Here is a 20,608-nt window from a genome sequence, read left to right on the forward strand (position 1 = left end):
ATTGTCCGTAAAAAGAAAAATCTTAGTATAAATATCAAACCTACTTTCTCTAGTGATTAACTTTGACTCTTGTTTATGGTTATAACGAAAGTAACATCAAATGGAAATTCCCTATGCCATCCTAAATTGAAATCTTTATAAAGTGTTTACGTGCATTCGCAAACTGTAGATAAGGAAAAAGATAATTTGTACAAATCTTCATCTTAAATGAAAATTTTCATAAAAGTGTGTATGTGCATTCAAAAGTTTGTATCAAGTAAAAGTTTGGAATAGTCATGTATAATGATGGCTAATGGGCTTGTTAAAAAATGGCTAGTGGGCTTTTCCGGGTTTCAGAAAGGAACCAAACCAACAAAATCGAATCGAACCGAACCGATATAAGTATGTGTCCACCAACCTAGTCTTGATCAGTCAGTCACTTCACCTCACACTCTCTCCGTTTCCCAACCGATAATGTTTCCGGTAACAGCCACACTCCTCCGCAACCGTCTCCACCACTTACGCCACCACATCAGGTTCAACTCCACCTCCGCTCCTCCGCATTTCAATCTCCCTCTCAACCACCCAACCTACTTAATCTGGTCAGCCAACACTTCCCTCGGCAAAACCCTAGTCTCCACCGGCATCGCCGCCTCCTTCCTCCTCCAACCTCCTCCCTCACATTCCCCAAATCTCCTCTACTTGAAACCCATCCAAACCGGCTTCCCCACCGACTCCGACTCTCGCTTCCTCTTCTCCAAGCTCCACTCCCTCTCCCTCCTCCGCCGCACTCCTCTCTCCCTCTCCAACTCCGTCCTCCGCTCTTCCCTCTCCGTTGCGCAATCTCTCAGACGCAACCCCCACCGAGTCAGCGAGAGCGGGATCTGCGATTTGAACTTCTCGGAGGAGAAGAAGACTGTCACCGCCTGCGCCGCGCCGGAGCTCATCTGCAAGACGCTGTACGCTTGGGAGGCTGCTATCTCCCCGCATTTAGCAGCGGAGAGGGAACACGCAACGGTTAAAGACTCCGTCTTGCTAAAGATGTTGGAGCAAGAGATGGAGTGTGGGAGGAGTCAAACAAATGTTCTATGTTTAGTGGAGACTGCCGGTGGTGTTGCAAGTCCGGGACCATCAGGGACTCTCCAGTGCGATCTCTACAGGTTAACAAATCTTATATATATATATATATATATCTTACTATTTGAACTATATGTTTTTTTTTTTTTACTATTAGAACCGCACCGCAATTTGGTTAATAACTTGTTTTTTTTACTGTTAGTTATCCCCCATGATACCATTCAAACTCATAGAAGGAGATAAATTTGGTTAATAACTTGTTTTTTTTTTTTTGAAGTTTAGGCCTTTTAGATTACCTGGGATTCTAGTTGGAGACGGTAGGCTTGGAGGTATCTCTGGGACTATTGCAGCGTATGAGAGTCTAAAACTTAGAGGATACGATGTTGCTGCTGTCGTTTTTGAGGATCATGGTCTTGTTAATGAAGTTCCGTTAACGTCTTATCTAAGAAACAAGTAACTTTTCTGTGCCTTTTTATTGGTTTAGTTTGCTTTTTTCACGGTTTTTTATTATTGTTTTGTACACTTTTTTTTTTGGGGTGGGTAGGGTGCCTGTGCTTGTGCTTCCACCTGTTCCCAAGGATCCTTCGGATGATCTTATTGAATGGTTTGTTGAGTCGGATGGTGTGTTTAAGGCTTTGAAAGAGGTAATGGTGTCTGTTTATTTGGAGAGAGTGGAGAGGTTAAACGGCATGGCGAAGCAAGCAGGGGAGGTTTTCTGGTGGCCGTTTACTCAGCATAAGCTTGTGGCGGAAGAAACTGTGACGGTTATAGACTCCAGATGTGGTGAAAACTTTTCAGTATACAAGGTTTGTATGATGAGAAGATTCTTTAGTTATGTAGTTAGCATAGTCATAAGCAAGCTGGTAGCTTTATGGTTTCAGATATCTGAATTTGCTGCAAGTAATGGGACTTGTGACTTTCATCATTTTCAGGCTTCCGATAATAATTCTATTACCCAGCAATTCGACGCTTGTGCAAGCTGGTGGACACAGGGGCCAGATCCTGCTTTCCAGGTCATCTGTGCCTACTCTTAGTTTTGTTATAAATATCAGTTCATGAATCTTAATGCTTATCTTTCTTTGTGATGAATCTTCTGAAGTTTATTTTGAACCTTTGTTTAGGCTTTTTCAGGCTGAGCTTGCTAGAGAGATGGGGTACACTGCTGCTAGGTTCGGGCATGTTATGTTCCCTGAGAATGTATATGAGCCTGCCTTGAAATGTGCTGAGCTCTTATTAGATGGAGTGGGAAAAGGTTTTTAAACTTCTTCTGTCACATTGTTTGTATTTTCAAAAACACTTGGGGAGGTCTAATTAGTTTTTGCATGCAGGGTGGGCTTCTCGAGTATACTTCTCGGATAATGGATCCACAGCAATCGAAATTGCCCTGAAGATGGCATTTCGTAAGTTCTGTGTTGATCATGAGACCCTATTGGGTTTTTCCGACGCTGCGGAAGAGAAGAAGCATATTGTTGTTAAGGTACAGTCATAGTGCTCAACGATACTTGGACACTTTATTGTACCTGTTATTGAACAATTGTTGCCCCTTTCGTGGCAGTTCAACTTCTTCCATATGCATGTTTATCGTCATTTATGTGGTTTTGTTATTTGTGTGTTGTCGGTTCTAAAGTTAAATTTTGATGTGTTTTAATATAGGTCCTAGCTCTTCGGGGGTCTTACCATGGTGATACTTTAGGGGCGATGGAAGCACAAGCACCATCACCTTATACAGGCTTTCTCCAGCAGCCGTGGTAATGAGTTTTTTTCTTTATGGTTGTCATGATTCTTACTTGACCATTTCTGTAGAATTTACAATATTCATAAGCATCTTTTGCATAGCAACCAGCCCATAGTGTTGTTTATATAGAGGTGTCATCCCTTATGGATGAATCAGATTACATCTGTAAACTCAGCTTCTTTTTTTCCATATCTTACGCACCGACCAGAATTGTCTTCTGCAAGTATTTATAATGTTATTCACTTATTCTCAGCTTTCCCTGCTTATCATTTTTTGAACTGTAGGTATACTGGAAGAGGCCTGTTTCTGGACCCTCCTACTGTCTCTCTCTCCAATGGAGCCTGGAATCTCTCCCTCCCTGAAAGTTTTTCTCAAACTGCCTCAGAAGAATCTGGAAGTAAAAGACACTCTTTCTTCTTTATGTCATCCAACAGTTCCTATTACATTTCCTTTAGCTATTTGACTTAGTATTCCCAAACTCCTCTCTTACAGGATTCACCACTCGTGATGAGATTTTTGACAAGAGTAGAGACACATCAGCTCTTGCAACAGTCTATTCCGCCTATGTATCAGAGCAGTTACAAGAATATTCTGGAATTTCACAATCCGCCCATGTTGGAGCACTGATAATAGAACCAGGTATGTCAGTATATATATTCACCAGTATGACTTCGAATAGTTTACCTTCCAAATATTTAGTAAGGTTTAGCATCCTTGGTCTTTAATGAATATGACAATTTTATCTGCAGTGATTCATGGTGCTGGAGGAATGCACATGGTTGATCCTCTTTTCCAACGAGTTCTGGTCAACGAGTGCCGCAATAGAAAAATTCCAGTCATTTTCGATGAAGTGTTCACAGGTTTCTGGCGTCTTGGAGTAGAGGTAGTATATACTGTTACTTGGTTTTACGTCGTCCTTTTATATATACATTTTGTGTTACCATATTCCATTTACTATTGACAAAGTTACCATGATTTTACCTAGACTACCGCTGACCTTCTCGGTTGCAAACCAGACATAGCTTGCTTCGCCAAATTGATGACTGGTGGAATGATTCCTTTGGCTGTCACTCTTGCCACAGATGCTGTGTTCGATTCATTTTCTGGAGATTCAAAGGTAATAAAACGAAAGTAGAAGAAAGCTCGCTTTTATCAAAACCATCTTCACGCATTTCTGATTTTACTTGAACCCATCTAATTTTCTTAATTTGTTGTAGCTAAAAGCCCTGCTTCATGGCCACTCATACTCAGCTCATGCTATGGGTTGCGCAACAGCCGCCAAAGCCATCGAATGGTTTAAAGATCCAGAGACCAACCATAACATCGTTTCACAAGGAGGAATCTTAAGAGAGGTACTAAGACAAAAATAAACACTCTCTTCCTATTTCTTAAATTCACTTTACAGTACGCGCAAGTGAAGGACACAAGTATGGCACATGAACATCTTTAAATGGGTTTTGTCTTGCAGCTGTGGGACGAAGAACTGGTGCAACAAATATCATGTCACGCTGCGGTTCAAAGGGTGGTTGTATTAGGAACCCTTTTCGCTCTAGAACTTAAAGTAGATGCTTCCAATTCCGGGTAAGCTCTCAAAATGACATATCCTTGTTCTCTTCTCTTGAAACTTTTTATTATTATTGTTATCATCGTTGTATTGAAACACATCATCATACTTTGGGCATGTCTCAGGTATGCTTCGTTATACGCAAAGTCTCTTCTAGAGATGCTCCGGGAAGACGGTTTATACATGCGCCCTCTGGGAAACGTTGTATACCTCATGTGTGGCCCTTGCACATCGCCGGAGATTTGCAGGCGGTTGCTCACTAAGCTTCACAAAAGGCTCGGAGAATTCAGTAGAGCATGAAACCAAAAAAAAAAAAAAAAACTCCCCATGCTATTTGTTGTATTATTAATCACCTGTTTATTATTTGTCAGCAACTTCTATGTATTTGTTTCAAATTAAAGTACTTTTGGACTTGGGAGTGTGAAATATTTTAGTGGTAGGTAGTAATTATGTCTTAGATCTATCATCTATGGTTTGTTTTCTTCACGAGATCTCTATGGTTTATGGAAATTAAATATTTTTATAATTGAAAAGGCTCAGTACAGAGTATATAAACAAAAATTATCTCGTGATACTTTGGATCGACATAAAAGAAAAAAGCGGCTTTGGGGAAAGTGTGTAACCTCAAAGTTCGTAAAAAGGTATCTGCGGCAGCGATCAAATTGGGACAAGTGGTGAAGGACGAAACACTATTACAACGTTTTTGTTTTAACTGAAAACGACAACAAAAGCGGGGTCTAGTAGACCTGAGCGCAGAGGATTAAATCCCACTAGAGGCGAGTGCCAAAGCTCAAACAATTGAGTCGCCATAGTTGACTTAGACAGATTAACCCCAAAAAGAATCCCAAAAAAAAAAAAAAATCCCAAATCATCCTCATCGATCGAGAGAGAGAGAGAGAGAGAGAGAGAGAGAAGACCAAAACGAGAGGAGACTTAAAACACTTTCCGTCGTTCACTACTTAAGTCGTCGTCGTCGTCGTCCCAATTCGACGCCGGCGATTATAAAATCGGAGAGATACTCTCTCGGTCAACAGGTTCTTCCCTCTTTCACTTGTCTCTCTTTGATTTAATAGAGTTTCGATATGTAAAAATGGTTCCTTTATGTGATTTTTTGCAGATCTAGGAAGGAAGTTAGGGTTTTTGATTTGGAGAAATGATGCAAAAGTAGAATAGAATGGAGAGAGGGAATAACAACAACAAGATGAATAATAATAATAATAGAGGGGCGAAGAGGAGTTTGGAAGGTAATGGTGATGATGGTGGTGATCAGCCTGAACGAAAACGTCCTGCTCTTGCTAGGTACGTCTTACTTTCTTTCTCTCTTCTTTTCTTTACTTACCCTAATTATTTATTTTATCCCCACCACTGAAAGTTTCTAACTTTGTGTTTTTTTTTTTTTATAACTGTTGTGTGTGACAGTGTGATTGTTGAGGCTCTGAAAGTAGACAGTCTACAGAAGCTTTGCTCCTCTTTGGAACCTATTCTCCGCCGAGTTGTAAGATCCTTTTACCTTTCTTGTCTACACTATTCTTTCCTTCTTAACTATTATGTATGTCTGCTATGGGTTTGCATATTAAAGTAGCTATCCTTTGGTAAAGCTTTAATGATGGATTGTTTCTGAGCAGGTCAGCGAGGAAGTGGAACGTGCTTTGGCGAAACTAGGACCTGCTAGGCTTACTGGAAGGTAAAACTGAAATTACATCTTAATGGCTAGTGACATGCTCTTCAACGTCAAGAATCACACTTTTACTGAGGTTTATTTATTATTACTTTGCAGTTCTGGGTCTGGGTCTTCTCCAAAGCGAATTGAAGGTCCAGATGGCCGGAACTTACGGCTGCAGTTCAGGTCTAGGTTATCTCTCCCCTTATTCACTGGAGGGAGAGTAGAAGGAGAGCAGGGTGCTGCTATCCATGTCGTCTTGATTGATGCCAACACTGGGCGTGCTGTCGTATATGGTCCAGAGGCTTCTGCCAAGCTTGAGATTGTTGTCCTTGAGGGTGATTTCAACAATGAAGATGATGAAGGCTGGACACAGGAGGAATTTGAAAGCCATGTTGTGAAAGAGCGTCAAGGGAAGAGACCGTTACTGACTGGAGAGTTGTATGTTACTCTCAAGGAAGGGGTTGGAACTTTGGGCGAGCTGGTTTTCACTGATAACTCGAGTTGGATTCGGAGTAGGAAGTTCAGGCTTGGTTTAAGGGTTGCTTCTGGGTGTTGTGATGGTATGCGCATACGTGAGGCGAAGACAGAAGCTTTCATTGTTAAAGATCACAGGGGCGAATGTATGAACTTAAGTTTCTACTTCTGTTTGTTCTCAGTGTACCATATTGTGTTTACTTATTTTAGTTTGCTGTGCATTTTGTTTATGTTGCAGTGTACAAGAAGCACTATCCACCTGCTCTTAATGATGACGTGTGGAGATTGGAGAAGATTGGTAAGGATGGAGCATTCCATAAGAAGCTATACGCTGCAGGAATAGTCACTGTAGAAGACTTTCTGAGAACAATGGTCAGAGATTCTGCAAGATTACGTACTGTAAGTGCTTTTTATGTCAAGTTTTTACTCGTAAAGGCACTGTTCGTTAAAGTTATTGACGGCATGGCTAGTCTTATCTCTCTAACCTTGTTTATCTAGATTCTTGGAAGTGGAATGTCAAACAAAATGTGGGAGGCACTAGTTGAGCACGCTAAGACGTGTGTCCTGAGCGGTAAGCTTTATATCTACTATCCCGAGGATTCAAGGAATGTCGGCGTTGTGTTCAATAATATCTATGAGCTAAGTGGTCTCATTTCCGGCGACCAATATTACTCTGCTGACTCACTTACTGAAAGCCAAAAGGTTTGCTGCATCTTCCTTAACTTATAACTACCTTTTCTTTATCTGCGACTTATGGTCTAGTTAAGCTATGATTCACACTATCTTCTGTATTGATTTAAAGTTAATTTAGCTGTGTTTAAACAACAAATTTTGATTATGTTTTTCACTTGTGTGTGTGTCTGAAGGTATATGTTGATGGGCTGGTGAAGAAAGCATATGAAAACTGGAACTTAGTGATAGAGTATGATGGAAAATCTCTCATAGACATGAAGCAGCCTCAGAGATTGGGTATTACTCAAAATGAAGAGGCAAATTACTCAACTGCTGCCATTAACCATCCAATGCATATGGCATCAGTGCCGGCTAATCAACCTCCAGTGCTTTCTGATTTTTCTGTTGGAGGTTTGTGTCTCCCATAAAAATTTGAAAATGTCTATTATTGTATCTTACAAGTTCGTTCAATTCTGCCACAAACTGCAGGGTATGATCAAACTATGGCGACAAGGTATCCTCCGCATCCCCAGCTCGTAGTCTCCAACCCGAGAGCACAGTTTGAGGTTGCTTCCGGTGCAACAACTCAGGATCAGCTCATGGGAAATCTACATCAGGGTCAAAGCTCCATGAACAATCAAAACATGAACGGTATGCTTGCTCTCGGTCCTCCACAGGCATCCACGAGCGGATACCAAAACCTCAACTCTTCTCAAGTTCACCAGGCGAATCTCAATCCTTTCGAAGACTGGTCAAACCACCGCGAGAGAGGAGCAGAAGATTTCTTCTCAGAGGAAGAGATCCGTATGAGAAGCCATGAAATGCTCGAGAACGAGGACATGCAACAGTTCCTCCGCCTATTCAGCATGGGAGGAGGAGGTAATGGCTCTGCTTCACATTTGCCTGAAGATGGATATACTTTCCCGTCGTTTCTGCACACGCCTATGCAAGGTTATGACGAAGACCGTGGTCGATCAGGCAGAGCTGTTGTTGGGTGGCTTAAGATAAAGGCGGCAATGAGATGGGGTTTCTTCATCAGGAGGAAAGCTGCTGAGAGGCGAGCACAGATTGTAGAGCTGGATGATGATGACGAAGAATAGTCTGGTCTTTATTCATCATGATTGTACCCCATATACCCTCATGATGATGGTAACAACACTAATGACTCAAAACAGGTGTTTACCAAATGGAAACTGAATCTTGAGGGCAACGAGGCAGCAGCAGCAGCGCGAATGGAGGTGAAGTGGCCCTGGTATTGTATAAAAAGGAGTGTACAGATAGATTCAGTGGATGTGTTGTGTTTATGAAGCAGGAGACTTCTAATATGTTTGGTTGACTCATTTAGACATTAGCATTCTTAAGAACTGATTTTGCAGTCTTAACAAGTAGAATGAATGTCTTGTGACTTTGTCTTTTTTTTCTTCTTCTATTTGATTTTCCAGTAGGCTTGTGTTCCACGAACCATTAGTGCCATGTTTCTATGATTCTTGCTTGGCTATTATTTGGTCGTATTTTTGAATTTATATCTTGGAGGGAGAGTGTTTCAAAATAAAATAAAAAACTATATTACATGGAGTTTATGGTAACACCAACAACTCTGATGATAATTTAATTGGATTTTGGAGGTGGATTTGATCTAATTTAGCAACTAGTAGTCTTGGACCAAGAAACTTCCAGACCACGACCACTATATCAACTCGAGTGTCCGCTTAGCTGTGTCTGACTGACTCCATCACTGCATCAGACATTTGAGTCAGTCAAAATAATAATTTTGCCCAACAACCACCTTTCTTTCAAGGCTTCAACGTGGCATCTCTTCATCACCCTACTTTAAATTTCAATTTAAAAATTAAAAAAATATGTAAAATATAATTCATCTTTATCTTTGCTTAAACTACTCTAAATTTGTCGTAGCAGTGAAAAAAAAAATACACAAATAATTTTTTTTAATTTCGTATATATATAACTATATATTCCTCCTACCCAAAATAGTACAGGTAACAAAATCAAGATAGGATGTCAAAACAAAAACAAGATAGATAGTCATGATTTATTTACCATGGTTGTGTAACTGGTAAAAAAGAATTTTTTAGAATCACTAATTAAAAACTAGAACTCATAAATCTACCTTATCCTAGTTACCTCATATTTTTGTCTACATTCTAATGAACTTTCTTTAAGCAAACATATTGTTATATCTTTTGCATTAACAGAATCTCTTGGTTCTATTAGAGAAAAGCTCTTTGACCTATCAAAGTCGGTCCAAGCCGGTGGTAACGTATTGAACTTTTCTTTCCTTTTAAGCAGTATTGAACTTTTCTTTTCATAGCAAAACTCCCAAATCCAACTAAATAATCTGACGCAAAAAACCTTAAATGGGAAATTTATTATCGGATAATAAAAGGAAACATTATATTTAAAAAACCGCGTGAACTGCAAAGCCAATTAAACACAATTTTACTACAAAGATGGCCCAGCCCCAGCTGTTGCCTTAAACACGCCTTCGTCTTTCACCATATGAACCTTCCTCTTTCGAACCGCCTCTCCAACCTTTACTAGTCACTACTATATATACATCAATCCATAAACCCTCAAACATCACATTCTAACAACCAAATAGAAGAAAAAACCAAAACAACAAAAAACATAGATACATCTCAAAATGGCAAACACTTACTTCCTTGCTCTGTTTCTTTCTCTTACCGTCATCTCTTCTGTTTCAGCTAACTTCCAAAGAGACGTTGAGATCACTTGGGGAGATGGTCGTGGACAGATCACGAACAATGGAGAGCTTCTCACTTTGTCTCTAGACAAATCTTCTGGCTCTGGTTTCCAATCCAAGAACGAGTACTTGTTCGGTAAAATCGGCATGCAGATGAAACTCGTCCCTGGTAACTCCGCAGGAACAGTCACAACACTCTACGTAAGTTTTTTATTTTATTTTTGAAGTCAATCTACGTAATACATAACAACTTTTATAGTTCTTGTTCCTGAAATATGTCATTGATTTTTATGTTATATTTTTTTGTTGCAGTTGAAATCACAAGGAACAACATGGGACGAGATTGACTTCGAGTTCTTAGGAAACCTAAGTGGAGATCCTTACACACTTCACACAAATGTCTACACACAAGGCAAAGGAGACAAAGAACAGCAGTTCAAGCTCTGGTTCGATCCAACAGCTGATTTCCACACTTACACCATTCTATGGAACCCACAACGAATCATTTTCACCGTCGATGGAACTCCCATTAGAGAATTCAAGAACATGGAATCTGTTGGCACTCTGTTTCCCAATAACCAACCAATGAGAATGTATTCCAGTCTTTGGAACGCTGATGATTGGGCCACGAGAGGTGGTTTGGTCAAAACCGATTGGTCTAAAGCTCCTTTCACTGCTTCCTACCGTGGCTTCAACCAAGAAGCTTGTGTTTGGTCAAACGGCAAGTCGTCCTGTCCTAATGGCTCGGAACAAGGGACCACTGGATCGTGGCTGTCCCAAGAGCTTGACTCAACGGCTCAAGAAAGGATGAGATGGGTACAGAAAAACTATATGATATACAACTACTGTACGGATGCGAAGAGATTCCCTCAGGGTCTTCCTAAAGAGTGCTTAGCTGCATAGAGAGTAAAGGAGTTGAGAGGGGAACAAAAATCTACTTTTTCTTTTTTTTTTAATAAAGACTTTTTTTGTAAATCACATGAATTCTATTAATTTGTTAAAATAATCTATTCTCTTCATGGAATCTTTTAAATTTAGAGTTTGATTAGTAAACAAATTAGAGTAAACGAGAGTAAAATAAATTGAGTAAACTGAAGTAAACATTTTTTTAATTAAATGGTTTTTTTCTCAACTGAAAATTTACCTCTTTATAAAAGAGGTGAAAAAGGTTGCTCTAGAAATGGTGGACTGGATCCAACTAAAATTTCTTTTATTTTTTTCTTTCCACCTACTTACTCCAAATTTTTTTTTCCAAATCAGAGCCTTAATGTCTGTCTTTTTACATGTTAAATTATACCTCTTCATTTGCATAATTAGCCTTATGTTGTAATTCACATATAACATCCGTTTTCTTGAAAATGTTTGCCACTCACATATTTTATTTTCTCTAATAATGAATATATCAATAAAATAAATAAAATTTCTAGATTATCTAGTTGTGATTTTAGAGGTTTTAGGTTCAAGGCAAAAACCAAAGACCCCCTAGCTCCACTAGAACATGCTAAAGCTCTTTGAAGGTGTACAATTGAAATACGGAGGAAGCAAAGCTTTGTTACGGTAGACTTGGTCTCGGATTTTTTTACTGATTATCATAGAAGTTCTGGACTTTAGATTCATAATCTTCTATAGGTCAACCCTTTTTTTACTACCCCTAGACCACCAACGCATTGGTTACAGAATGTCATTTTCTACCCAAAAATATGGAATTATATGTTCAGAACCTTTTAGTATAAAAGTAAAAACTTATTGTATCTTTACTCTTCCATTTGATTCATCTTTGTTTCCTATGTCAAATATTTTAGATAAAGTATCTTTACCCTTAAAACCACCTACGTTTGAATTTGTCACAGAAACACAAAATACTAAAGAGAAGTTATAATACTGTAACATTAAAACATTTTTCATAAATACTTATAAATGTCCATGCTCTTGAAAAACATAAAACAAAATGCAATGTGTTGTATGTAATATAAATATAGAAATTAATTAGCATTAATCTCAGAGTCTAACTGGTGATTATCATAGAAATATTAGAAATGAGTAGGGAAAAAACGTAGAGGAATGAAATTATAGGAATGTAGAAAAAGATTATTTCTTATCAATTTTGGTGAGAAACTAATTTGTTCTATATTCTTCTAGAATAAAAGAAATGATAAAGAATAAAAAGAAAAAAATATTCCTAATAAATAGTAAAACAAATTAAGAATCGTAAGGAATTAGTTCGAAACTATTTCTATTGTAAATAATCTTATGTATCGGCCGCAAAACAAATAAAATATATTTCTATAAACACTTTAATTATGTAATTACATATACTAAGTTTAAGCAAAAGATATATTTAATTATGGTGCGCTATGTCTTGTGAGAAAACAGATCAACAGATGGAAAATGAAGAAAGCTCTTGGGATTTTATCCATTGTGTTGGAGATCCCTGATATGGATAAATGGTGAATCAAAAATATTACACAGTGTTCTAAAAAGTTAATGTTGGTGGCATCTAAGCATCTGCAAAGTAAGTAAATCAGATATGAACAAAATAATTTTTTTTGGAACTGATTTTTGTATAAAAAGAAAAGATTTGGTCTAGACGTCCAAAAAATCAGCCTATACATCCGTCTAAACAATAATTCTTTCTGAGACATCTAATCACCGCTTAGCAATTTTTAGAACGTTGATATTACATGTTGAAATGTTTGATTTGAAAAGAATTATGGAATTTGGCTCCGGACTTCTTCCTATTTGCTATTTTTAAAAGGTTAAGTGTGGGTTTTGTTTTTTTTTTTGTTAAAAAAGTGTGGGTTTTGTTTCGAGATGAGATTCACATATTTTCCTTTATCCGTACATTTATAACTGTTGGGGTTTATTTCTGTCTTTACATGGAAAACTATCAAAGACAGTGACCAATTCAGTTCTGAATCTGTAATAAATTATGCTATTGTCCAACCATAAATGGGAAAGAAATAAAATACGTTTATTACCGAGTCTACCATTTTAACATGAAACTCAAGCAAACCTCTAGCAGATAGCAAACAATTTGTGAAACCCAAACATTACCATACCAGTAAGAGAATCAAGACTTAAGTACAACGTTTGAGAGAAAGTCAGCTAGAGTCTATAGAATCAAGACTAACCTTTGAGTGCAAGTTTTGGTTCAAATAGGCACAAGTATTTTAAACATGCTTTCCTAATTTAGGCCCATTAAAAATATACAAGTAATTAACAGTACTTTTCTCTCATCCATTATTAATTTTTACAAAATATATTTTGTTAATCTTTTATCACCTAAAAACTTAAGAAATGATCTAAATAGTAAATACAGTGCAGCTTGTGTTTACGAGGAATTTAATCATTTGAAAACCATACATGTAAATTTCAGTTTCTTTACAATAAGTAAAAATTTCAAAACACAAAATAAGCAAATGAGTTAAATCATATACATCTGAAAATAATGACTATGAAACTTCCGAACCACGACCCATCACACGTTTTTTTCGTGTATTCTGCACACGGTTTTGATCGAATTTAGATTTCTAGAGTTTACGTAAGAGTTGGGTTGGGACTGCGCTGAGAATCTAGCAACTTTGGACAAAGAAACTTCCGGACCACGACCGTCATCAACTTGAGAGTGTCTTAGCTATCTCCAGTTCTCCACTACATCAAAATATTTTAGTCGGTCATAATCATGATTTACCCAACAACTATCTTGTCCCTTCACGTGGCATCTTTCTTGAAAATTTTGAATCCATCAATTATTTTATTAATAAAAACAAATATAATATGGATCCTAATCCTATTTTCTTAACCACTATACATTTCTTGTGTGGCGATGAGATTACTCGGATTAACTAAATTTTAATTGTGCACATATCACAATAATAGTCAGGAATAAGAAAGTTTTATGTGTTGCTTCTATCTAAGAAGGTTTTATGTGATGCTTCTATCTAATTACATACTCAAAATTAAATCAAAAAAAGGGAAAATAAATAGATATGGTTCTAAAATTGGAACTTTTGGAACCAACTCTAAATCACTTTCTATGTAAAAAGGAAACTTTTGGAACCAATTCTAAATCACTTTTGAAACCAACTCTAAATCACTTTCTAAAATTTTTGATTTGATTATTTTTCAGTTTAAAATTTGATTTAGAACTCTAAGACCATATCTATTGTTGGAGATCGTCTAAGCCGGTGGTAAAAAAGGTATCCAACTCCTAAATGCAGCTTTTTGATTGCAAAGATCCAATTTAATTTGAAAGCAAAAAGTAATAATATTAAACGTGTTTTAATTAAAAACATTATTTAAAAACCGCGTGAACTCAAAAGCTACTTGAATACAGCTTTTACTACAAGATGGCCCAATCTCCAGCTGTTGCCTCACAAACCGCGGCTTCTTCTTTCACCATACGAACCTTCCTCTTATACCTTTACTATTACTATATATACATTCTTCATAATCCCTCAAAACAACAAAACCAAAAACGCAACAGAAGTCACAAGATCAAATAAAACAACCAATAAATCTCTCAAAATGGCAAGCAGTTGCTTCCTTCCTCTGTGTCTTTCTCTTACCGTCATCTCTTCTGTTTCAGCTAACTTCCAAAGAGACGTTGAGATCACTTGGGGAGATGGACGTGGACAGATCACGAACAATGGAGAGCTTCTCACTCTTTCTCTAGACAAATCATCTGGCTCTGGTTTCCAATCCAAGAACGAGTACTTGTTCGGTAAAATCGACATGCAGATGAAACTTGTCCCTGGAAACTCCGCAGGAACAGTCACAACACTCTACGTAAGTTACATAACAACGTTTTTAGTTACATTTTGAAGCTCTTGTTTCTAAAATAGTTTTTTAATTTATTTTGTTATTACAGTTGAAATCACCTGGAACAACATGGGACGAGATTGACTTCGAGTTCTTAGGAAACCTAAGTGGAGATCCTTACACACTCCACACAAATGTCTACACACAAGGCAAAGGAGACAAAGAACAGCAGTTCAAACTCTGGTTCGACCCAACAGCTGATTTCCATACGTACACCATTCTATGGAACCCACAACGAATCATTTTCACCGTCGATGGAACTCCCATTAGAGAATTCAAGAACATGGAATCTGTTGGCACTCTATTTCCCAAGAACCAACCAATGAGAATGTATTCCAGTCTTTGGAACGCTGATGATTGGGCCACGAGAGGTGGTTTGGTCAAAACCGATTGGTCTAAGGCTCCTTTCACTGCTTCTTACCGTGGCTTCAACCAAGAAGCTTGTGTTTGGTCAAACGGCAAGTCATCTTGTCCTAATGGCTCGGGACAAGGGACCACTGGCTCGTGGCTGTCCCAGGAGCTTGATTCAACGGCTCAAGAAAGGATGAGATGGGTGCAGAAGAACTACATGATTTACAACTATTGCACGGATACGAAGAGATTCCCTCAAGGTCTCCCTAAAGAGTGCTTAGCTGCATAGAGAGTAAAGAGTTGTTATTGTTATAAATTTTTTAATTTTATTGTATATCACAAGAATTTTATTGATTTGTTAAAGTAATATATTCTTATTGCTACAATGTTAACCGAACCTTGTAATTGGCTCAAGTCTCAACCGGATTCCCGAACTGAACCAGGCTTAAACTAAACCGGATCAGATACGACTTATTATTACAAAAACGAAGAAATGAGCACACGTAGCATACTAGCACGAGGCAAACTAAGCACATGCTTGCTTCACAACAACCAGCTGTTCACATATAAAACAACACAAGATGACAAGAGTCGCAAACGTCGAACTAAACTTTAAAACTAGCCTCCCTTGTATAAAACCCAAGACTAGCCTCCCTTGTATAAAACCCGCCCAACACACACGGTCCCAATGAATGATTTCACTTCTCTATCTTACTGACACAGAAGCATGGGCCGTTCAACTTCGATCTTATCTATATTACTCTTCGCTTTGACCACGACCTTTTTATCTCCGGTTTATGCCGGAACTTTCGACAGAGAATTCGATATCACTTGGGGTGGTGGTCGTGGGAAAATCCTCAACAATGGAGAGCTTCTCACTCTTTCTCTCGATAGAGCCTCCGGATCTGGATTCCAATCCAAGAAAGAGTATTTGTTCGGAAAAATAGATATTCAGATTAAACTCGTCCCTGGAAACTCTGCCGGAACCGTCACTACCTACTATGTTAGTGTTACATAATACTCCCTCCGTTTCAAATTATATGTCGTTCTAGAGCAAAATTTTTGTTTCAAAATAAGTGTCGTTTTCGGTTTTCAATGCAAAATTTATTGAAAATATTCTTTATTCTATTTTTATATTGGTCGATGTGTATTGGTAATAGTATTTTTATTTTGGAAATATGTAAAATTAAATGTTTTCTTAATCTGTATGCAAAGACTTAGAACGACAAATAATATGAAACGGAGGGAGTATCATAATTTGACATTTAATTTTTTTTCATAATGCCATAAACTCAAATATAAGTTTGTGCCTTTAACATTCATTAAAGAAAATATTGATACTATACCCTAATTTCTTTGCATATGGTCCAAACCAGGCCTGATCATAATCAAATATTTTTACGATGTTACCATGTCATATGGTTGTTGAAGTTCTTTATTTACCTTATTAGGTCTTTTAAAGCTTTCTAACATGGGATTTTTAACTGTTCCTTGTTATTGCTGCAGCTTAAGTCGAAAGGTGATACGTGGGACGAGATAGATTTAGAGTTTCTTGGTAATCTAACTGGTGATCCGTATGTGATGCATACAAATGTGTATACTCAAGGCAAAGGTGATAGAGAACAGCAATTTAATCTCTGGTTTGATCCGACGGCTGCTTTTCACACTTACTCTGTTATATGGAACCATCATCACATCGTGTAAGTATAAATATATTTTCCCAAATCATTTTGACTTAGAATATTAAGTTATTTGGACTGTGTACTGACCAACTGGTTCAGTCCATTTTTCTTTTCTGACAAAGTTAAGAGTTATCCTATTTAACCCACTTTGCATACGAGCTTTTTCACAATCGGCGGGCCCATTATATTTTCGACGAACTTGTGGTTTGAATTTAAAGTTTGAGTTTATTATATATTTTGATGCAGTTTCTTGGTTGATGGAATCCCGATAAGACAATTTAAGAACCTAGAACATAGGAGAATTCCGTATCTGAAAATGCAGCCAATGAGGCTCTACTCGAGTCTATGGAATGCCGACCAGTGGGCTACGAGAGGAGGTCTTGTTAAGACCGACTGGTCCAAGGCGCCATTTACAGCTTCTTATAGAAACTTTAGAGCGGACGCATGTGTCTCGTACGCTGGAAAATCATATTGCCCAGCCGGTTCACGCAGATGGTTATCTCATAGGTTTGGTCGAGCGGCGGAAGATAAAATGAGAGTGGTGCAGAGGAAGTTCATGGTTTATAACTATTGTGTGGATTCCAAGAGGTTTCCTCACGGATTTCCAAAGGAGTGTGGTATTCACGAGCGTCAAAAACTTGTGTAGTTAATTAACGGTACTCAGAAGCTCGTATATATGTAATGTTATGTGTATGGTATGAATTGTGATTTCTATGTATGATTCAATAGGAAATGGTGTGAATTGTGATTTCTTTTTTGTAATATGATAATATTCATCATATCGATTTGATATCACAATGACAGCATTAGGAAAACCACAAAGCTACAACCTATCGTTGAGAGCGAGTTATCGATTTTGTTTTTGCTGTTTCATTTACATATTACAATTAGCTTAGTGTGTTCGATGTTTATTTCAGATATGCTTGACCAATATTCAAGATATTGATAGGAAGTAACTAGAAGACTATCGAGTAAGGGTTAATGAATATTAATATATATTTTTTACAAAAAAGCTTATACTCATAGCACTACTTGGGCTATGATATGTTATATATTGTTGTATAAAGTGTCAAAAATATCTTTTCCTGCGCGTGTAAACATCAACGAGTGTTTCATCTCTTTATTCTGAAAATGAAAATTTTGTTTCTACTTTCCAATATTTTGCGTACGGCAAAAAGAGGGATTGTAAGAAGGTGTGTGGAAATCTGAGTTTGGGAACGGAGAAGTTAAATCAAGTATAAATGGTTCGGCTGTGCGACATAAGTAGGATATCGTTTTTTAACTTGGAAACTGGAAATTTTTTTCACTTACGAATGTCGTCCATGTAAAATAGAAAATCTAGGTGAAAAGAACGATGGATTGAATTGGGGAAGAAGATGAACAGTATCATGCGGTATGTTCCGTACTATTTTAAATTACAGTATAGTATGATACATTTCTTTTTCTCTTATTTTGCAATTTGTATCTCCTTCTCTACTTCCTGATTCTCTTTATTCACTACTTGATCAGTTACACTGTTTTGTTCTCCAACACCGTCGCCACTCATCATCTCTCTCTAAGAAAATTTTAAAGAATTTCATATATACAAAGTTTGTGGGTGTGTCGAGTATTCCATACCATAATATATATAGCATAGTCACGTAATAGATAAGGGTTTGAGTTTAGGGTTTAGAGTTTAGGATTAAGGTTTGGGTTTAGGGTATATGGTTTGGATTTAGGGTATATGGTTTGGGTTTAGGGGTCAGAGTTTGGGTTTAGGGTTTATGGTTTACGGTTTGGGTTTAGGGTATATGGTTTGGGTTTAGGGTTTGGGTTTAGGTTATATGGTTTGGGTTTAGGGTTTAGGGTTTGGGTTTAGGTTATATGGTTTGGGTTTAGAGTTTAGGGTTGGATTGAATTGGGGAAGAAGATGAACAATATCATGCGTTATATATTCCATATTATTTTAAATTAGAGTATAGTATGATACATTTCTTTTTTTCTTCTTTTATAATTTGTATCTTCTTCTGTGCTTCATGATTCTTCTTAGTCACTACTTGATCAGTTACACTGTTTTGTTCTCCAATACCGTTGCCACTCATCATATTTCTTTCTAAGAAAATTTTAAAGAATTTCATATATACAAAGTTTGTGAGTGTGTCGAATATTACATACCATAATATGTATAGTACAGTCACGTAATGGATAAGGGTTTGGATTTAGGGTTTACTGTTTAGGATTAGGGTTTGGGTTTACGGTATATGGTTTGGGTATATGGTTTGGTTTAGGGTTTGGATTTAGGGTATATAGTTTGAGTTTAGGATTCAGAGTTTGGGTTTAGGGTATATAGTTTGAGTTTAAGGTTCAGAGTTTGGGTTTAGGGTCTATGGTTTAGAGTTTGGATTTAGAGTTTTGGGTATATGGTTTGGGTTTAGGGTTTGGATTTAGGGTATATACTTTGAGTTTAGGGTTTAGAGTTTGTCTATGGTTTAGGGTTTGGATTTAGAGTTTTGGGTATATGGTTTGGGTTTAGTGTTTGGATTTAGGGTATATACTTTGAGTTTAGGGTTTAGAGTTTGGGTTTAGGGTTTAGGGTTTAAGGTTTGGGTTTAGAGTTTTGGGTATAGGGTTTAGGATATATGGTTTGGATAAATAATATATTCTTGCAAGTGAATATTTAATTTTGTTGCAGCTTTGTCCATACTATTTTGCATATAGTATAGTCAAATTTCGCTTGTGGATATCCATTGTTTTGTTAAACTATAATGAATATTGTATAGTACGATTTTTATTTGTTTTCCTTTCCTCACGTCCACGCGTTCTCTAAAAGATAATAGTGGCATTTTTTGAAGAACCTGTCACATCAATGAGTCTATACTGTAGAATGGATATATTCTTTAGTTTAGTGTCTCTTATATATATCTCACAAATTCTCCCTTATAAAATTTAGATATATAAAAAAAATTAGACTGATTTATGGATTTTCATTAATTTTATTTGATTAAACAAATCAAAGACAAAAAAAAAAACAAATTAAAGACCGGACCACGCCTACTTAAGAGCATATTTGAGAAAAAAATTGTATCCTTTTTGAAAGCCCAAATAAAATGATATAGAAATTTAAAGAAGAAAAAAGTTAGAAAAATATTTGGCCCTAAACAATGGTGTATATTGTTTATAATGGTGTTTCAGAAAAAAAAAGAACCGGACCTAAAATTTAGACAAATTTAGATGGATGTTAAATTGTTAATCAATTTTAATCAGTTCAAAAAGGTTTAACCACATAAATCATATTTAAATACAAATTATTTTTGGTTATAATCAATCTCACACCATGATTTTTATAGCATTGGTTTTAAGTAACCATACTTTTAAAAAAAAAACTAAAGACATGCATAATTGATTGTTCTTTTTAATAGTTGTTTCTTCTTTGTTTTTTTTTTTTATCATTATGCTTTCAACTTATTCTTTTATAAGTTTCCAGGGATATATCCGTTTTGATTTGATCTTTGTTGTAATGGTTATCGCATATTACTCAACTAGTTCTAAAGTAAAATTTTCAGATTTATCTTTTTGGAAGAACTTTAACTAAAAAATAAAAAAATGTCTCCATTTGGAGATATTTTATTGGCCAAACAAGATGACTGCAACTGTTGTGATACGGAAAAATATCACTTTAATTATTAAAAATGTAAAATATTAATATATTTGCAACATCTAACCAAACCTTGGTCTGGATTTTATCATTGTTTCTTTTATAGTCTTATTTATCAAATCAAATTTTTAACGGGGTCAAATTATTTTTTAAGAGCATATTTTGCCTTTTTGATGCAATGTATCATATCAATTTTATTTGATAGATAATATAGAATAAAAATGGTAACTACTC

The 20,608-nt window shown here is 36.7% G+C and overlaps 5 protein-coding genes across 5 annotated transcripts; all 5 read left to right on the forward strand.

Annotated features, from left to right (window-relative positions):
* The first annotated feature begins 390 nt into the window (after positions 1 to 390).
* Positions 391 to 4,781, forward strand: LOC108828750 (bifunctional dethiobiotin synthetase/7,8-diamino-pelargonic acid aminotransferase, mitochondrial). The gene is made up of 14 exons (XM_018602524.2): positions 391 to 1,139; positions 1,339 to 1,509; positions 1,601 to 1,862; positions 1,989 to 2,069; positions 2,188 to 2,308; positions 2,385 to 2,533; positions 2,710 to 2,804; positions 3,076 to 3,188; positions 3,284 to 3,430; positions 3,541 to 3,674; positions 3,777 to 3,908; positions 4,009 to 4,143; positions 4,260 to 4,372; positions 4,481 to 4,781. The coding sequence occupies exons 1-14, from the start codon at positions 454 to 456 to the stop codon at positions 4,653 to 4,655; spliced, it is 2,514 nt and encodes an 837-aa protein (XP_018458026.1). The 5' UTR covers positions 391 to 453; the 3' UTR covers positions 4,656 to 4,781.
* Positions 4,782 to 5,174: 393 nt separating this feature from the next.
* On the forward strand, positions 5,175 to 8,650 carry LOC108828029 (calmodulin-binding protein 60 B). Its single transcript, XM_018601574.2, has 9 exons — positions 5,175 to 5,389; positions 5,473 to 5,654; positions 5,775 to 5,850; positions 5,981 to 6,039; positions 6,133 to 6,638; positions 6,731 to 6,891; positions 6,991 to 7,194; positions 7,359 to 7,575; positions 7,654 to 8,650. The coding sequence occupies exons 2-9, from the start codon at positions 5,530 to 5,532 to the stop codon at positions 8,262 to 8,264; spliced, it is 1,959 nt and encodes a 652-aa protein (XP_018457076.1). The 5' UTR covers positions 5,175 to 5,389; positions 5,473 to 5,529; the 3' UTR covers positions 8,265 to 8,650.
* A 1,098-nt stretch (positions 8,651 to 9,748) lies between these two features.
* Positions 9,749 to 11,018, forward strand: LOC108828144 (xyloglucan endotransglucosylase/hydrolase protein 22). Its single transcript, XM_018601730.2, has 2 exons — positions 9,749 to 10,087; positions 10,199 to 11,018. The coding sequence occupies exons 1-2, from the start codon at positions 9,827 to 9,829 to the stop codon at positions 10,787 to 10,789; spliced, it is 852 nt and encodes a 283-aa protein (XP_018457232.2). The 5' UTR covers positions 9,749 to 9,826; the 3' UTR covers positions 10,790 to 11,018.
* A 3,317-nt stretch (positions 11,019 to 14,335) lies between these two features.
* Positions 14,336 to 15,444, forward strand: LOC108828143 (xyloglucan endotransglucosylase/hydrolase protein 22). The gene is made up of 2 exons (XM_018601727.2): positions 14,336 to 14,674; positions 14,757 to 15,444. The coding sequence occupies exons 1-2, from the start codon at positions 14,414 to 14,416 to the stop codon at positions 15,345 to 15,347; spliced, it is 852 nt and encodes a 283-aa protein (XP_018457229.2). The 5' UTR covers positions 14,336 to 14,413; the 3' UTR covers positions 15,348 to 15,444.
* Positions 15,445 to 15,576: 132 nt separating this feature from the next.
* On the forward strand, positions 15,577 to 17,541 carry LOC108826062 (probable xyloglucan endotransglucosylase/hydrolase protein 25). Its single transcript, XM_018599435.2, has 3 exons — positions 15,577 to 16,061; positions 16,565 to 16,758; positions 16,987 to 17,541. The coding sequence occupies exons 1-3, from the start codon at positions 15,786 to 15,788 to the stop codon at positions 17,384 to 17,386; spliced, it is 870 nt and encodes a 289-aa protein (XP_018454937.1). The 5' UTR covers positions 15,577 to 15,785; the 3' UTR covers positions 17,387 to 17,541.
* Positions 17,542 to 20,608: the final 3,067 nt, after the last annotated feature.

Source organism: Raphanus sativus, chromosome 9 (assembly GCF_000801105.2).
Source record: "Raphanus sativus cultivar WK10039 chromosome 9, ASM80110v3, whole genome shotgun sequence".
Lineage (NCBI taxonomy): Eukaryota > Viridiplantae > Streptophyta > Magnoliopsida > Brassicales > Brassicaceae > Raphanus > Raphanus sativus.

Excerpts from the sequence above, each read along its gene's own strand:
- LOC108826062 (XM_018599435.2), top strand. The coding sequence starts at position 15,786 with ATGGGCCGTTCAACTTCGATCTTATCTATATTACTCTTCGCTTTGACC. Across the intron at positions 16,062-16,564 it reads GAACCGTCACTACCTACTAT|CTTAAGTCGAAAGGTGATAC; the intron begins GTTAGTGTTACA and ends TTATTGCTGCAG. Across the intron at positions 16,759-16,986 it reads TGGAACCATCATCACATCGT|TTTCTTGGTTGATGGAATCC; the intron begins GTAAGTATAAAT and ends ATTTTGATGCAG.
- LOC108828144 (XM_018601730.2), top strand. The coding sequence starts at position 9,827 with ATGGCAAACACTTACTTCCTTGCTCTGTTTCTTTCTCTTACCGTCATC. Across the intron at positions 10,088-10,198 it reads GAACAGTCACAACACTCTAC|TTGAAATCACAAGGAACAAC; the intron begins GTAAGTTTTTTA and ends TTTTTGTTGCAG.
- LOC108828750 (XM_018602524.2), top strand. The coding sequence starts at position 454 with ATGTTTCCGGTAACAGCCACACTCCTCCGCAACCGTCTCCACCACTTA. Across the intron at positions 2,070-2,187 it reads GGCCAGATCCTGCTTTCCAG|GCTGAGCTTGCTAGAGAGAT; the intron begins GTCATCTGTGCC and ends AGGCTTTTTCAG. Across the intron at positions 2,805-3,075 it reads GGCTTTCTCCAGCAGCCGTG|GTATACTGGAAGAGGCCTGT; the intron begins GTAATGAGTTTT and ends TTTGAACTGTAG.
- LOC108828029 (XM_018601574.2), top strand. The coding sequence starts at position 5,530 with ATGGAGAGAGGGAATAACAACAACAAGATGAATAATAATAATAATAGA. Across the intron at positions 5,655-5,774 it reads AAACGTCCTGCTCTTGCTAG|TGTGATTGTTGAGGCTCTGA; the intron begins GTACGTCTTACT and ends TGTGTGTGACAG. Across the intron at positions 5,851-5,980 it reads AACCTATTCTCCGCCGAGTT|GTCAGCGAGGAAGTGGAACG; the intron begins GTAAGATCCTTT and ends GTTTCTGAGCAG.
- LOC108828143 (XM_018601727.2), top strand. The coding sequence starts at position 14,414 with ATGGCAAGCAGTTGCTTCCTTCCTCTGTGTCTTTCTCTTACCGTCATC. Across the intron at positions 14,675-14,756 it reads GAACAGTCACAACACTCTAC|TTGAAATCACCTGGAACAAC; the intron begins GTAAGTTACATA and ends TTGTTATTACAG.